At 37.9% G+C, this 18,555-nt stretch overlaps 1 protein-coding gene across 1 annotated transcript in view; it reads right to left on the bottom strand.

Moving 5' to 3' along the window:
• LOC134568709 (calcium-activated chloride channel regulator 1-like) overlaps window positions 1-18,555 on the bottom strand; it is a 103,470-nt gene that overhangs the window by 72,561 nt on the left and 12,354 nt on the right. Inside the window, exons 3-6 of the mRNA XM_063427361.1 lie at window positions 9,961-10,111; window positions 7,942-8,050; window positions 5,523-5,700; window positions 4,231-4,458 (exon numbers count right to left, since the gene is read on the bottom strand). Coding sequence (XP_063283431.1) covers window positions 4,231-4,458; window positions 5,523-5,700; window positions 7,942-8,050; window positions 9,961-10,111 — 666 coding nt within the window. The remainder of the gene's footprint in view (window positions 1-4,230; window positions 4,459-5,522; window positions 5,701-7,941; window positions 8,051-9,960; window positions 10,112-18,555) is intronic.

Raw genomic sequence — 18,555 nt, 5'->3', positions numbered from 1 at the left:
TTGTAAATATTTTTTTTACAATATTTCTCTTTCCTTTGTTTGTTGTCTTTATATGTAGATTGGTAGCTTAGGGCTATCAAATATTAATCCGCCCACCAATTATCCACACATCAAATAGCATTTTTGATCTTCACTACTGTGTAGCCAGTCTTCAAAATTTACCAGACACTGCCTAGCTACTTACCCATAATAGTTCTATTCATAGGGTTGACCGACTCAATTATGTACAGCATATTTGTGATTATTGACATTCTCATTCTTTTATATTATTATTATTATATTATTATTATTATATTATTTATAGAGCGCCATCAAATTCTGCAGCGCTTTACAATGGGTGGACAACAGACATGTAGTTGTAACCAGACAAGTTGGACTCACAGGAACAGAGGGGTTGAGGGCCCTGCTCAATGATCGTACATGCTAGAGGGAGTGGGGTAAAATGACACAAAAGGTAAGAATAGTAGTAGACTAGTGACAGTTGCAGAAGAGGAATCAGTTGGGAGCTATTAAGAGTTTAATTGATACGCTTTTATGAAGAAGTGGGTTTTTAATGATTTTTTTAAGGAGTGGAGACTGGGTGAGCATCTAACGGAGGAGGGAAGCGAGTTCCACAGGAACGGTGCAGCCCTCGAGAAGTCTTGAAGGCGAGCATCAGATGTGGGAGTACGGACAGAAGATAGACGTAAGTCTTCAGCAGATCGTAAGGGCCTAGACGGGACATACTTGTGTATAAGGGAGGATAGATAGGTGGGAGCAGTATTATGTAGACATTTGAAAGCAAGAACCAGAATTTTAAATTGAGCTCTATATTTTATAGGAAGCCAATGTAGGGACTGACAGAAGGGTGAGGCATGGGAGATGCGGGCGGACAGGAAGATGAGCCTCGCCGCCGCATTCATTATGGACTGTAACGGCGCAAGTTGGGAGCACGTAAGACCACTAAGAAGCGGATTACAGTAGTCAAGGCAAGAAAGTACAGTGGAATGGACCAACACCTTAGTTGCATCTGGCGTTAAGTAGGGGCGGATGCGCGCAATGTTTTTGAGATGGAAATGACAGGATTTGACGATAGAGTGAACATGAGGCTTGAAGGAGAGGTCAGAGTCAAAGAGAACACCTAGGCAACGAGCCTGCGTGGTGGAGCTGATGGTAGCACCATTGACTTGGAGGGAGACAGACACAGGAGTAACAACACTTGAGGGAGGAAAGACCAGAATTTCAGTTTTGGTCAAGTTTAGTTTAAGGAAGTGGGCAGCCATCCAGTTAGAAACAGCAGAGAGGCAGTTAGACACTAGTCAAGAGGGACGGGGAGAGATCAGGAGAGGACAGGTAGATTTGCGTGTCATCTGCATAGAAATGATATTGGAAGCCAAAGTAGCTAATGAGTTTACCAAGGGAGGCAGTATAGATGGAGAACAGTAGGGGACCAAGGACTGAACCTTGAGGGACACCAACAGAGAGGAGTTGGGGAGAAGAAGAAGAGCCAGAGAAAGAAACACTGATAGAGTGCTGGGAGAGGTAGGAGGAGCACCAGGAGAGAGCAATATCTTGTAGACCGATATTGCTAAGGATGAGAAGAAGCTGTTGATGATCAACAGTGTCAAAAGCCCCTGACAGGTCAAGGAGAATTAGGATAGACTAGTTATACTCACCTTTATGACACATTAAATGTATGTGACTCTGCTGTAGATCACATTGTGGCGGAACCAACCTCGCCACTGTGCACTGGAGGAGCCTGGTTGCCTGTCTGCTGCCTTTTGACTATGGACCGGCATTTAAATACTTTATTTTCCTATGCAGAAAGGTCTATTCATGTATTTCTGCCCTGGCGTTCGGTAGATTCTCGGATTTACTGAATTAACTCATTTAACCCAGATAGCTATGCCATGGAGCCTATTCGTGTAATAAAAGACTTTGGCTCCATGGAAATTAAACTGTATGTGTGTGTTGTCTCAGCGCCATTCAGTAATAATGTGCGCTCAGACCTAAGCTATCTGGGGATATGTTGCATGTCTGTATTTTATGTAATAAATGTCACCTTGTGTATGTTATTGTATTTTACTGTCTATTTACTGCCATGTGCTTAATGGAGTTTTGCCTCTGTCCATGGAGATAATTGGATTACTTCTCAATTATCTCTAGGATAGAATACTCTGTGGAACTGGTTTTGGGCAAAAAATACATGCTTCATTTGGTCACAAAGGACTTCAATCTATCTTTTGAACCAATGGACCAATTTGGATGATTTTGACATATGTTCGTATTTGGAGTATGCTGATTCTGAAAATGTAAATGTATGTAAATGTGATGCATACTTGTAAAGTTATGAATAATGTGGAAAAACTGTATTTCTCTGCCTGTGATAATTACATTACCCATTGTGTAAGGTAATTGTATCACAGGCAGAGGGGATGCTTTTGTGTGGGAGCATCTGAGTGTATTGTACGTGTTCATCGGTTGTTTTCCAAAACCCTGTGGGTGGTACTAATGTGTAAGAATGTGTATATAAGGACAATAAACCCACAGCTCTGTCTGTTCTGCTTGACCCTCAAAACGAAGTGTCGTCTCGTCATTGGGGGAATTGGATTGTATGCTGATTGCCAGGAGTGTAAGCTGATTGTATGCTTTTCCTGTTCAGTGGTTTACAGCATTCATATGTTTGAGAGCATTCGTATGCTTCTCCGGTTCAGTGGTTGTGGTGTCTGCTAGAGTGCTTGGAGCCCTTAGGAATTGCTAGGAGCATCCTTCAACGTCGGGGTGCCCGTCGATCCGTTACACACATGATATGAGAATTTGGCTATAATGGTAATATACATATAAAAAAAAAGTTGACTTGGAAATGTTTCACCAATCAGAATGCAGAAGTTTGGTTAGAAGCTAATGTATTTTACATAATGTGGCATTATTTACCCTTTTTGTACCATTGGATCACCAGTTACTTTGCGCTATATGGCTGGCAAATAAGCAGGGTTTTCTAGACTTTTCCCATAATATCACAAGGTCTTTATTGTTAACAGCCATTACAACCTTTGTTTTACATAGTGTTTGAACTGTTCTTTACTGAAATGTCAGTAATGGAGACTTTGTTATCATCATGAATAACCCCTTAATGCTGTTAGGGCACACTGTGCCATTCTGCACAATGTGGGATTTAACGCCATTAGATCGCCATGATACGTCTTCCTGGCCAAATATAATCACCTTCAGTGGTGGTACAGATTGGGGCGACTGCCTGACAACTAATGCAGTCCCCCTGCAACCAGCCTGGCCCTTCAGGGCAATGTAATAGTGAGAACACTTGGCATCTTTTGCAGGCTATAGTACTGCCTGCACAGGGAATGTCTGGCTTGTCAGGCAGTCCCCCAAATACTGAAATATTTTAGTAATTAAAACAAATTAGTTAGAAAAAAAATGTATATATATATATATATATATATATATATATATATATACATTTTTTTTCTAACTAATTTGTTTTAATTACTAAAATATTTCAGTATTTGGGGGACTGCCTGACAAGTATCTGGGTCTAAGTAAATTATATATATATATATATAAAACCAAAAAAGTTATGGTGGGGAAAAATTGTGATTGAAAACCCCTTCCACCTGAAGTCTGTGGATAGTTAATACAATGTTAAACAAAAATCTGCACACCAGTCAAGCCATAAGACTTGCTTTTCCCACAGAAATCACAAATTTGCAGTGATGTTACTACCGCAAAGGGTTCTCGGTGGGCATATGCTAATTAGTTAATTAACAATGAAACAGCTGTCCATGAGTGGTTCACTGGCTTTGCATCTTGTCCTAAGTTGTGTTTCAAAGCTGTTGTATACAGCAAACACAGGCTCAAAGGAATCCATGTTTAAAATGGAATGAGGCAAAAATGGGATTCTTTGTTGAACTAATTAGTTATCCATTGAAATGCTTATAGGAAGGAGACCCCTAGGCACCACTTTGGTGTATTGCACCAATAGCAACTAATTTCAGCTCCAATGGATTAGTAAATTTTCTCTTATACATTTGTATGATAAAAGTTTTAAATACATTAATCCTCATTTTATTCTTTCTCTCTTTGTTCAGTGAGAACGTTTAGATTATGCTGTACTTTTCCTGATTCCAGTTACAACAAATTAAAACCTTAATTATAAAGAAATCACTAATGAAGCTATCAAGTGTTTGCATATCAAACTTCATCAATATCAATAGGTTAGCCACTTAAACTTACGTTTTTCATACTTCCAGACACATCGAGTAACAGGTTAATAACTCTGTCTCTGTATTGCAGTAGTGAAAATGTAGGGTCAGGAGGTGTAATCATGAAATCATTTGGAGGGTTGAAAATCATATCAGGGGAACTCATAATGACGTCCCAAGTGCTACGTAAATTACACATTCGGTTTTGTAGTGTTGGCGCTTCTATGTTATGATTGCTGTCATTACAAAATTCAGAAACCTGAAAATAAGGATAAACAAATCCATGAGATACATAACTATAATCCATTAAAAAATATAAATGAACTCACTTTATTTACTTTTTTTTTTCCTGTAGAAGGTTATCTAAAAAAAATAAATTCAGAATAATTTCAGCAGATTTGTGACTTTAAGCTGGATGATATTTACTCTCACTCAATTGGAGAAGACAAAACTACCTGTATATTTTGACCTAGATTGGCTAAATTACCACCAGATGAATAAGCAGACAGTAGGCATTAAGTTAAGAAAAATAAAAAACAATATGAACAGAGGGATGCTACACAAACACAATACTTGAAGAAGAGTAAAGGGATTTAATTAATAAAGAATTCTATATGACCATTTGAACCTATGCATTTTTCCAACTAGGAAAATGCACCAACTCCTAGCAAATAGAGTACAATGCAGGTTTTCAGTCTTTCTAGCCCTAGTACCTATTGTGTACCATGTCAGTGAACTTCTGTTTTATCAGATAGCAACTAACAAGAACATTTTTAGCAAATATTGGGGCATTACATAAACTAATGGTCTCAGTGAGACTAGCAGATTCCTGTTTTTTACTTAGTGTCAGAGTGCGCCTACAAGCCTACTCGCACTATAACATTAATCCACACTCCAGCACACATAAAGTATAGCTATAGAGATTATATTCACTAATATAAATCTCACTTTAACATTTCATTGCACTTACTGTGCCCTAATTATAGAATAATGTAAAACAGTAGTCCCCAAGGAACCTTTTTGATTTTTAAGGGCTATTTTCCACACATTATTGTCATCCTGATGCAGTTATTATTGTGACTTTTCATTATTGTAGTTGCTTACTTCCACACAGGGGATAAATGTATTCTGAAGAGTACTTTTTATTAGGTGATTCTTTAAAAGTGGTCTTTCAACTATGTAACTATGTAACTACGTAATGCATGTACAGCCAGCATGCCAAAATTATTCATTATATCATGAATTCCTACAAGTGTTCCATATTTGTTGATGACCTTAGAGATTCAACCTGCTGCTTTGCATATGAAAAGATGCGATACTTACAGAGGGTATGGCCTGAATATACATGATGGATTCTTTAACAAGTTGTTTATACTCTGGGAAAAACAAGCATTCCTCTTCGTAAAGACCAGTTCTGCCATCAATTTTACAAGCTCTTGTTGTGCAAGATTCATTTGTACACTGCTTAACTCTGCTGGTACCATTCAGAGCAAGAGAACACCTGTAATAACAATAGTGCGTGTCATATTACTACTTCACCTGAATTTGTTTCCACTACTTTACTTTATATTTGGTCTCTCCCATTGATGTCATTAAGACGTATTTTCTTTATTGACTTCACCAAATTTAACAATCAGCTATTGTAATAAATAGATGCTATGGTTGTTAAAAAAGCAATAATAAAGTGTGCATTTATTAATGGCAAGCTTTCTGTTTACTCCAATAGAAAATTAATTAACAAATTCATTAATTTTTCAATTAAATAGCAACAACATTTTCAACAAGTTACAAATTTAGAATACAAGTACACAAGAGCTAATAAATTACATATAATTAGTACTGCCACAGATAAATTAGTTTTAAAAGAAATAACTGAAGAGGGCCTACGTAAATGAGTCTACGACTGATCTGTTACCACTAGAGTGGTTCACTCCTTCAATTCCAAGCACTTATTTTGATTGAAAAAATATTAGCATAGTATTTATTTGAAGCAAAAGATGCATAGCTAGCATATAAATATACCACAACAGAAAGTTTGCGTATCGATTGCTTTGCAGACAAAGTTACACATTTTTCATTTATTCGTATATGCTTAATAAAAATATTTGGGGAATGAAAAGCTTTAGACCAGGGCTGTCCAACCTGCGGCCACCCAGATGTTGCTGAACTACAACTCCCATGATTCCCTGGCTGTCTGTTTAATTGAAAGAATCATGGGAGTTGTAGTTCAGCAACATCTGGGGGGCCGCAGGTTGGACAGGCCTGCTTCAGACAGTATGTAGTGTCCTTTTATCTTGCAATATATTTTACTCAGGGTCTGAAATGTTAGTTATAAAAACAAAAATTGTATTTTTCTCACAGTAGGTGTGATAAAATGTTCAAAACACTTGCACATATGTATTTGTAAGGATCCTAAAGACATTACTAGCAGTACAGCTAACTAAAAATTGCAACAGCATGTAAGATTATTTTTGCAATTGAGCATCATGCCAACATACAGTAAATATATTCATAACTTTACATTAATTGTATCAGTGACTAGTGACCTCTGGTAGACACATTCAATTTTGTACAGGCTGGGTATCACTCCTAGAGAATACGTGAGGGTGAGTGAGGCCTTATGCACTAGATATTATACTGCAAAATATATGAAAATAAAAACATGTATACACAATTTTGGTAGTGAAAAGTTTTAGGGCTAACTTTGCAGGGATAGTTAAACAGTGAATATTAAAAGTGATTTATCAAGCCAAAACAGATGCTATTTTGGGTGCAAAGTGCTAACATACAAATACATTCATTTGGTTTCCATGGTGACTGGACCTTATTTAGCACTTTGCATCAGAATAGATTGTGCCTTGATATTTGTTTCCTCATTGTTTTTGTTTCTCGTCCTCTTTCTATGACTGTGAGGTGTAAAAGCTGTGTTATTAAATGTAGAAAAGGGGAAAAACTTAAGAGTGGTTAACATGGAATTAATAATTTATTGCAGTAAGATTATACCAAATTAAACTATTATTACTCCTTTAAAATCTATTGTTACTTCAGGATAAAGCTAATTAAGGTCCAAACTTCTCTAATACAATCTGCATGTCAGATGTGAAGGGAACTAAACAGTTACATTATACACAACTACTGGCATGTTCAAATGTCTGGAATTCTGACAGCCTCTGGAATTTGCCATGACTTCCTGGAATAAACAAATACTTTTCTGTTCAATCAACATATGCTATTATAAACGCGCACGTGATAACTTACACCAAAATGTCATTTCGGCCATACAATACCAGAGCCATTAAACATTTTAACTGTATTTAAATAACATTAAAATAGTTAGGCAAATATGCCTTTCTGACAGGGGTTCTCAAAGTTAAACATACCTGGAGACCTCTGGCCACGCACATACATATGCACATAAAACTAAACACTCCAATACACACAGAGCTATACACTCTAATACATATATACACCGATACACACACAACTACACAATCCCATATACATCTACACATATACATATACCCATACACATTTACACACAGCTACACAATGTATTCCCATGCTTCCAGATGTCTCCCTTATCCTCAATGTATCCCCATTCAGACCTACCTCTATATTCTGGGTTTGTGGTCACGGACCACATTGTGCAGAAATGGCTGGTATTTGAGATACTCTTTTATAATATAATACAATTCATATTCATTGTTGCTGAATAAGTAAAGGCTATAATCAATATAATTACCTTGTTGCTTCCACTTTAAGCTCTCTAGAAATATAGTAAGGGATATCAATATTGTACTCATCAAAGACTCCCCAACGAAGGTGGGCCCATTCATGGATAAATACTTTCCCTATTTTAAAGAAATAAAGAATTACCAGTGAATCATACATATTGGGTGTCATATATAATGGTAATAAAAATCAGATGGCAATACTTGTGCACTTATTGTCAGCTTTCTATAAATCCATGTCTACAATAATGCATGATCTTTACAAATATCAAAGTTATTCACTAAAATGACAAGTGCTTGTAAATTCGAAATGATTTCAAAATGAATATAAAATTTAAGGCCAAAATAGCCAAACTGAAATCAGAAAGGACATGGACAATTTGTGTAATTTGAGTATTTCGTCCTAAATTTGAAATTCACTTCTTACCTTAGTGAATAACTATGTATCTATGTAGAACACTAGTATAGATTGATGTCCACATATAAAGAATATTTTACTTGATAAAAACAAAGCATGACATGATTTCGACTCATATAGGGTTATTTACTAAAGTTAGAATTCAAAATAAATTCAGAGTGAATTTCAAATTTAAGGCCAGAATAGCTGGAATAAAAGCACGTATGACTTAGAAAAGATTTCCAGTTCAGCTATTTTGACCTTAAATTTGAAATTCCGTGTAAATTCACTTTGAAATCTCATTTTAGTGAATGACCCAGAACAAAATAGATAATCTGGAAAAAACAGCTTGCATAATGTTTTGCTTAATATTTACAAAATACATAAAAAAAACTTGATGCAATTAATATTATTATCATTATTATTATTGTTGTCCTTTATATAAGGCTAACCTATTCTGCAGTTCTTTATTATATCTTAAAAGGGAGACATTTAACAATAAATTAGACATTTACATAATGTTACATGAGCAATAGGTTGACGAGGACCCTCCTCAAATAAGCTTACACTCTAGAGCTGTTATGTTCTAATATCTAATAGCATGTTTGGTTTTTTTTAAATTGTAGTTACGTTTTTAAACTGAAAAACTTTCTAAGATAGGGTGTAGTGGTTAAGAAATATTAGGGGCAAAAATATAATTTTACTTTAGTCTCATGCTTTATAAACCAAAGAGGTTGAATGTCTCCCATTAAAATCCATTAGATCGTTTTGTGTTAAATTTCACTAGACAGAAATTATGTTACGTATAAGTGAATGAAAGGGAGCCAGAGATCCTCAAATTGGTCACCTGATATAATCCAGATATAAAGGTAGGTAAGCGTGAGGGTATTTATTTACTCTAAATTAAAAACTTGTGAGCTATAAAGTATCCCCTGAAAAGCATATACCTAAACTGTTACATGTGCTTTTTAGTAGATACATAATTAGAGGGACTTTAATGTATATTTACCCTACTGTCTCCCAGTCAATTACTGGTTTCTCTTCCTTTTTTTTAACCCTTTAAGGACACATGACGTGTGACATGTCATAATTCCCTTTTACTCCAGAAGTTTGGTCCTTAAGGGGTTAAAGAGAGATTTAGTGAATTTGGGAACACGTGAGACATAATGTACACATGGAATAATTTCCTGGAATCAATGTGATGCTATTAGTGTTTGGACAAGTAATATAAAATGGCATCAATTGGAAAAAGAAAATCTGTGGTGTTAAACTGAAGACTGGATTGCAAAAATACGACTAAAATAGCCGAGCTGTAGGTATAGCTGATTTAGAAAGAAATATCTCTGGTGGCTGTCACCTGGGCAGTCACTAGAGGAATGTTATCTTACAAAAATAAATGCTACTATTTCTCAGAAGCAGACATTTTTAAATTTGCCAGATTTACACCAAACCATCTAAATTAAGATACATAAGATTAAGTGTTCTCTTTTTAAGTCGTGTGGTTGCCTGAAGTACCCTTATAATTTTAGAGCATCAAGAACATTTGTGCTAATAATTTCATATGAATCATTTTGTAAATTCAATTGGAATGAGGAAATACAATCAAAATGTAAATGAAAAGATATGTCTTTACCACGAGGTCCATAAATGGAAACCAGTTTGTCCTCCAGCAAGAAGTTTGGTGTTAAGTGGATATATTCTCCTTGTTGTCCACAGCCTCTGTACTGTAAAGTATAGGGATCATCTCCAAATTTTGGTAAAGGCTTTGCAATAATAACATCAGCCTGTTGAACCCAAAATTAGAAAGGTAGAGCACAAGTTAGAATTGAGACGAATTACTTCACCAACTGCATTGAAACATAATACACATGTACAATTAGTTTGCTTCTGAATTACATTTTGAACAAATTCAGACAAATTCAGTAATTCAGAAGTGTCCACATTTTTGAATAGACAAAAAAAATAAACATTATGGATCCTTAACAAATCAAACAAATAAGTTTGGATCCATTTGTTTTGTTAAGGATAGCAAATTAGGAAGTTACACACTAAACAACTGACATAGTAAAGTTAAGAAAGACCCTTTTATGAATTTTGCTCTTTCAGTTGTTTAGCAAATTATTATTATGATATTTATAGAGCGCCTTCAAATTCTGCAGCGCTTTACAATGGGTGGACGAACAGACATGTAGTTGTAACCAGACAAGTTGGACACACAGGAACAGAGGGGTTGAGGGCCCTGCTCAATGAGCTTACATGCTAGAAGGAGTGGTGTAAAATGACACAAAAAGATAAGGATAGTATTAGACTAGTGACAGTTGCAGAAGAGGAATCAGTTGGGAGCTATTAACAGTTTAATTGATACGCTTTTATGAAGAAGTGCGTTTTTAACAATATTTTGAAGGAGTGGAGACTGGGTGAGCATCTAACGGAGGAGGGAAGCGAGTTCCACAGGAATGGTGCAGCCCTCGAGAAATCTTGAAGTCGAGCATCAGAGGTGGGAGTACGGACAGAAGATAGACGTAAGTCTTTAGCAGATCGTAAGGGCCTAGACGGGACATACTTGTGTATAAGGGAGGATAGATAGGTGGGAGCAGCATTATGTAGAGATTTAAAAGCAAGAACCAGAATTTTAAATTGAGCTCTATATTTTATAGGAAGCCAATGTAGGGACTGACAGAAGGGTGAGGCATGGGAGGTGCGGGCGGACAGGAAGATGAGCCTCGCTGCCGCATTCATTATGGACTGTAATGGCGCAAGTTGGGAGCACGTAAGAGCACTGAGAAGCGGATTACAGTAGTCAAGGCGAGAAAGGACAGTGGAATGGACCAACACCTTAGCCGCATCTGGCGTTAAGTAGGGGCGGATGCGCGCAATGTTTTTGAGATGGAAATGACAGGATTTGGCGATATATTGAACATGAGGCTTGAAGGAGAGGTCGGAGTCAAAGAGAACACCTAGGCAGCGAGCCTGCATGGTGGAGCTGATGGTAGCACCATTGACTTGGAGGGAGACAGACACAGGAGTTACAACACTTGAGGGAGGAAAGACCAGAATTTCAGTTTTGGTCAAGTTTAGTTTAAGGAAGTGGGCAGCCATCCAGTTAGAAACAGCAGAGAGGCAGTCAGAGACACTAGTCAAGAGAGACGGGGAGAGATCAGGAGAGGACAGGTAGATTTGTGTGTCATCTGCATAGAAATGATATTGGAAGCCAAAGGAGCTAATGAGTTTACCAAGGGAGGCATACCCTTACTTGTTGCAATCCCATTACGATAGGAAATTATGGAACTATCTACTAAGTAGCTGAAAAAGCAAAATTCTGAGAAGGGCTTTTCTTAATTTTGATATATCAGCAGCTTAGCAGATAAATCCATAAATTGGTACTTTGTAACTTTGTAACCACCACCATTCAAATGTTGAACATGAACAGCATTTTTCAAAAATTTAGAACAAACAGAAATTTGAAAATTAAAGCATTAAAATGAATCAAGATTATTATTATTATTATTATTATTATTATGCTAATTAGATTATAATTATGACAATGAGTTTAAAGACCCTTGCAAATATTCACTCCTAAAGAGTGTTCGCATGTTGACTCTATACAGTCAGTTTCCACCTTTATTAACCTACCATATTTCAGTCAGGTCTAGATGACCTATTGGCAAGCAGAGATGCAATATTATTCCTTTTTACAAGAATCAAATAGGTATTTCTTATAATGTAAAAACTGTATATATTGTAAAATGCTACAGACTCTGTTGGCACTATATAAATGGTTTTACATTTATTAATCTTTCAATCTGAAATGCTATTTAGGTCCCCCTCCTAATTTTGAAAGTGACCCATGCTCTGATTTTTTTATTTTGCTGTAGTTCACTTTAGATCTTACTAAGTTTTTAAATATTTTTCTTTAAATCTCTAATTCACTCACGCTTCTAGCACTCACTGCGACCGGGCTGTCGTCCCCCACCCCCCCCCCCCCTGATACCACTACTTCCTACTTCTGCTTCTTTATGTTTCAGTGGACTACAATTCTTCCACACTCCCAGACTAAACTGTAAATGAGGCAGTGTAGGTATCCTCCTATCCCCTCAATGAACCTTTCAACCTTTCCTCCCTGCCCTATCATTCACTTCCTTTGAAGTTTACACTGTCTGCTTATTTAAGCCCACTCCTTAAGAATTGCCATCATTTATCGCCACCCCCGGTTATCCTACACTATTCATCAAACACTTTTTTTCATGGTTACCCACTTCCTCTCCTAATAACTCTTTCCCTTATACTTGGGGACTTTAACATCCCAAACTTCACTGATGCCTCCTGTCTGCTCTCTGTAACCCCTCCTTTGGCCTCACACAGTGATCTATTTCATCAAATCAAACAGCAGGAAACACTCTTGATCTCCTCTTCACCAATACCACCTTTAATCTCTCCAATGTTCCAATTCCTTTGTCTGACCACCATCTGCTGACCTTTGACATTGGCATACTGCATACCCAAATTTAAGCATCGTCAACTCGATAATCTCAACGAAAACCTCTACTGACTGCCTTGACCACATGCCTTTTTCAAATTTTTAATGCTCTTCTTTTACCTGTTGCTCCCCCTCCTCCTACGACCTTGTCCTCCACAAATGTTGCAACTCACTAAGACGATTTCTACAATCAGGGAAGAGATCTCTAATCTCTCACTCTCTCCCACCAATGTTTCCCCCAACCCCACTCCCTCCACTGTTTTGCTCTTTGCACCCACCACAGCAGAAGAGGTTTCTGCTGTGCTCCGGTCCTCCCACCCCACCACCTGTTCCCTCGATCCTATTCCCTCATATCTCATCCACACTCTGTCTCCTTCTCTTGCTCTCCCTCTCACTAAAATTTTCAATCTCTCCCTCTCCTCTGGCATATTTCCTTCAGGCTTCAAACATGCAACTGTAACCCCGATTCTGAAAAAAAAACCTTTGCCATAACTCCTCAACCAACTACCACCCTATCTCGCTACTGCCATTTGCCTCTAAGATCTTTGAGAGAATTGTATATGCGAGATTGACAGATTTCCTCTGAATCTAACTCTTTTCTTGATCCGCTTCAGTCTGGATTCCATGCTCATCACTCTGTCGAAACGGATGTAACCAAAGTGTCCAATAATTTAATTTTCTGCTGCCTTTGACACTGTTGATCATCAACAGCTTCTTCTCCGTAATCTAGGTCTATGGGATACTGCTCTCGCCTGGTGCTCCTCCTACCTCTTAGCGCTCTTTCAGTGTATTTCATTCTCTGGCTCATCCTCTTCTCCCCAACGCCCCTCTCTTGGCATTTCCCAAGGTTCTGTCCTTGTTCCCCTACTGTTCTCTATTATACTACCTCCCTTGGTAAACTCATTAACTCCTGTGGCTTCAACTATCATTTATAAGCAGATGACACGCAAATCTACTTATCCTCTCTTGATCTCTTGCCGCCCATCTTGACACATGTCTCTGACTGCCTCTCTGCGATTTCCAACTGGATGGATGCTCACTTCCTAAAACTCAACCTGTCCAAAACAGAACTTCTTGTCTTTCCTCCCTCAAGTATTGCTACTCCTGTGTCTGTCTGTCTCTAAATCAATGGCACTACCATCACCTCTACTTCACAGATTCGCTGCTTAGGTGTTCTCTTTGACTCCGACTTCTCCTTCACCCTTCATGTCCAGTCGATCGCCAAATCCTGCCACCTCAAAAAACATGCGCGCATCCTCCCCTTTTTAACGCCGGAAGCGGCTAAGATGCTGGTCCATGCCATTGTTTTCTCTCACCTTGACTACTGCAATCCCCTTCTCAGAGGTCTTACATGTTTCCAGCTTGCACCGTTGCAATCTAATATAAATCCGGCAGTGAGGCTCATCTTCCTGTCCGCCTGCACCTCGCACGCCTCACCTCTCTGTCAGCTTCCAGTAAGATATAGGGCTACATTTAAGATTCTGGTGCTTGTTTACAAGTCTCTATATAATGCTGCTCTAACCTCCCTAATACACAAGCACAAGTATGACCACCGTCTAGGCCCCTGTGCTCTACCAAAGACCGATGTCTATCCTCTGTCCATACTCCCACCTCTGATGCTCGCCTTCAAGACTACTCCAGGGTTGCACCTATTCTGTGGAACTCCCTTTCCTTCTCTGTTAGACTTTCATCCAGTCTCTATTCCTTCAAAAATCATTGAAAACACACTATTTCAGAAAAGCGTATCAATTAAACTGTAGAGCAAAAAACAAGTCGCAAGAGTACACTGAGGACGGACAGCAGCTGAAATAGCCTGCCCTTCGGTGGGTCCCCGCTCAGAACTCAAGCTGGTTTTAGCTCATCTTGTGCCATTACAGAGAGAACATCTCTGAAGCATATCAGACTGGTCCCACCCATACAGGCAGTCCAGATCCGAAATGCCAGCAAGTTCCCTCTGCACGAGAGATACAGCAACCCCGGACGATTGTTTCAACCTTGTTAGGCATCATCAGTGAGGCATAGCTGATATCTCTCTAGGCACCGTGAGCAAGGGGTCCACGTCTGGATTACCCTTTCAAATTGTGGAGAGCAAAAAACAAGTCGTAAGAGTACACTGAGGATGGACAGCAGCTGAAATAGCCTGCCCTTCGGTGGGTCCCCGCTTAGAACTCAAGCTGGTTTTAGCTCATCTTGTGCCATTACAGAGAGAACATCTCTGAAGCATATCAGACTGGTCCCACCCATACAGGCAGTCCAGATCCGAAATGTAATGGCACAAGATGAGCTAAAACCAGCTTGAGTTCTGAGCGGGGCCCCACCAAAGGGCAGGCTATTTCAGCTGCTGTCCGTTCTCAGAATATTTTTTGCTCTCCATAAGTTTAAAGGGTAATTCAGACGTGGACCCCTTGCTCACGGTGCCTAGAGAGATATCAGCTATGCCTCACTGATGATGCCTAACAAGGCTGAAACAATCGTCTGGGGTTGCTGTATCTCTCGTGCAGAGAGAACTTGCTGGCATTTCGTATCTGGACTGCCCGTATGGGTGGGACCAGTCTGATATGCTTCAGAGATGTTCTCTCTGTAATGGCACAAGCTGAGTTAAAACCAGCTTGAGTTCTGAGCGGGGACCCACTGAAGGGCAGGCTATTTCAGCTGCTGTCCGTTCTCAGAATACTCTTGCGAACCATTTTTTGCTATCAATTAAACTGTTAGCAGATTTTCACACCCAAAACCCAACTCCTCTCCTGCAACTGTCAAAAATAACCTACTAAGCCCTCAGTGAATACTTTTCTACCAATTTATTTTGATACCCCTACTCTCACCCTTTGTGTCACTGGACCCCACTCTCTCTGGCATGTAAGTTCATTGAGCAGGGCCCTCAACCCCTCTGTTCTTGTGCATCCAACTTGTCTGATTACAATTACGTGTCTATTAGTCCACCCATTGTACAGTGCTGCGGAACTTGCTGGTGCTATATAAATAATAACATAATAAATAATAATAATTCTAAACAAATGCTATAAATATACAAGTGTAAAGAAAGCACTTCTATCAGAAACATAGAAACATAGAAACATAGAATGTGACGGCAGATAAGAACCATTCGGCCCATCTAGTCTGCCCAATTTTCTAAATACTTTCATTAGTCTCTGGCCTTATCTTATAGTTAGGATGGCCTTATGCCTATCCCACGCATGCTTAAACTCCTTTACTGTGTTATTTCTACAAGGACAGATAAAAAACATGTTACACACCTTCCCTCATTTCTTTAAATTTAGAAGAGTTTGCCATCAAACAAAACAGCAATAAATAAAATGACCTAAAGGTTAGTCTTCATTTTTGATCTTTCATCAGATCAAAAATGATGACTAACCTTTAAGTCATTTTATTTATTGCTGTTTTGTTTGATGGCAAACTCTTCTAAGTTTAAAGAAAGGAGGGAAGGTGTGTAATAGAAGTGCTTGCTTTGCCATTGTATATTTATAACATTTGTTTAGATTTATTATTATTTATTATTTTATTATTTATATAGCACCAGCAAGTGCTATGTCTCAGGAGAATCTGTTTGTAGTCTATTTTCCTTCATATCCAGCAAGATCACATACCAAACATATTCATGATACCTCACATCAAAGGTTCTACTTACTTTCAAAATCATATCTCCTCCAATTCTAAAAAGGCCTCTCTTACTGTGGGGATTTTTGGGAATTTCCACTTTTATATTGTTAATATTTTACTAAAACAAACAAGATGTGATACGATGTTATCTAAAAATATATTTTAACTCATGTGTGGTATTTCTAATTTTGGACCCACAAGCCACTTTTGTCACTAGGAAAATTCATATTAGAAATTGCCACTCCAGGTTTTTCCACCTTTTAGTAAGATGATTTAATCTCTTCTAACACCTGTGAAAACAGCTTTCAAGAATGAGTAAGGTGTTGGTCTAAATATATATACCCTGTTTCCCCAAAAATAAGACATCCTCCGAAAATGAGCCCTAGCTCATTTGGGGGGATGTTCGTAAAATAAGCCTTACCCCAAAAATAAGCCCTAGTAACTAGTTTGTTAATCTATGTTTGTGGAATTTTCCCTGAATATAGATTCGCTGGATTCCATTAACAAATAAACTAATCTATGTTTCAGAGAAGCTTCCTCAAATATAGATTTGCAGGATTTTATGCCCTACTGAACTGGTCTATGTTCGGGGGAATTCCCCCAAATGTAGACTCGTTTTCTAGCATATGCTTGCTACCATTTTCTACCAAAATAAGATATCCCCTGAAAATAAGCACTGGTGCATTTTTTAGGGAAAAAATTAAGGGATGTATTAGGGAAGTAGATTGGTAGAATAGTATTCACTGATGACTTAGTGTGTTTTTTTGTTTGTTTTATTTCTAGCATATGCTTGCTACCGTTTTCCCCAAAATAAGACATCCCCTGAAATTAAGCCTTAGTGCGTTTTTCAGGGGAAAAATTAATATAAGACCCGGTCTTATTTTCGGGGAAAGACGGTACTAATCTCAGCAAAATCATCTCTTTTAGAGGAGTCATCCATTACCACAATATTTCCACCTTTTACCAATTACTGAAACTATTTAATGTGTCTATTATATAGACTTGTGCAAGGGGAAAATACCTGTTCTCCTGAATCCCGTCAGCAGATTTTTTGATTTTTTTTGGGGGGGGAGAGGGGGTTGACATAATTTCATACATGCTGCAGTTTTGCTTGGTCAAATTCGGCAGTAAAAAAAATTGTGAGTGCAATTAGGGTAGCCAAAACAGAAGTAAAAATTATGCTAAAATTACTACAGGATTTCCTGGCCTAATGACTAGTTAATAACAGCCATTTATGCAATGCCAATTTTCACTTGCCAAAATTAGATTCCTATTTCCCAAATTATAAAAATAAGTAAGATAATGATTGATTGTTATATTTTTTCTTTTGCTATCAATTTTATTTTCTAAAAATCTGAGCAGAAGTCATTTCAGTGGGCAATTGACCATCCACTGACACCCCCCTGTCCCCCACCCTGATAAGAACAAAGCTTTACTATACATCTAGCTTGTAGCTTCAGTGTAACACACTATTAGTTTAGCAGGCACCGCAAGACTCAGTTAGGCAGGGCAAAACCACTACAATGAAAGGCATTTAAAAAAGAGGGAGCAACAGCAGTTATAAATTATTTCCATTTTTTTTAAGAGGTCGGAGAACAAGGGGATAACCTGGCCTAAACTAGTTTAATGTGGCTCAATGTTTCTGTCATATATCTAAATTGAATCAGAACCGCCACTAGCTGCCAGCTCTGTTTCCAATCCAATCCTTATATGCCATTGTGGAGATAATGCCGATTTACGATAATGTGGAGATAATGCCGATTAACTGGTTGGAAGATGGTTTAGTTTTTTCAGCTATTGAGACAGATGGAGAGTCTTAACTGCCCATTCTATTATTCATGCAGTATATATGAAGCAGGCTGGGCAATAATTCAGAGTAGAATTTGCAATCAAAAGAGCCCAACTTTGTGAGATGGCAAATAGAGCTCATTTAAAAAAATATCATCATTCGTAACTAGTCAAACAAATCTCCATTAAGCATTCATTGTATGTAATATCATTGGAATTGGTTCATTAATAAAATGTGTATATATATATATATATATATATATATATATATATATATACACAGTGTGGGCTAAAATATATATATTAGTGTAAAATTGATTATATATGTATTAGTGTAAAATTGAT

This window comes from Pelobates fuscus, chromosome 7 (assembly GCF_036172605.1).
Source record: "Pelobates fuscus isolate aPelFus1 chromosome 7, aPelFus1.pri, whole genome shotgun sequence".
NCBI classification, from domain to species: domain Eukaryota; kingdom Metazoa; phylum Chordata; class Amphibia; order Anura; family Pelobatidae; genus Pelobates; species Pelobates fuscus.
Note: the sequence above shows the minus strand (reverse complement) of the source record. Positions and strands in the feature narration are given on the sequence as shown.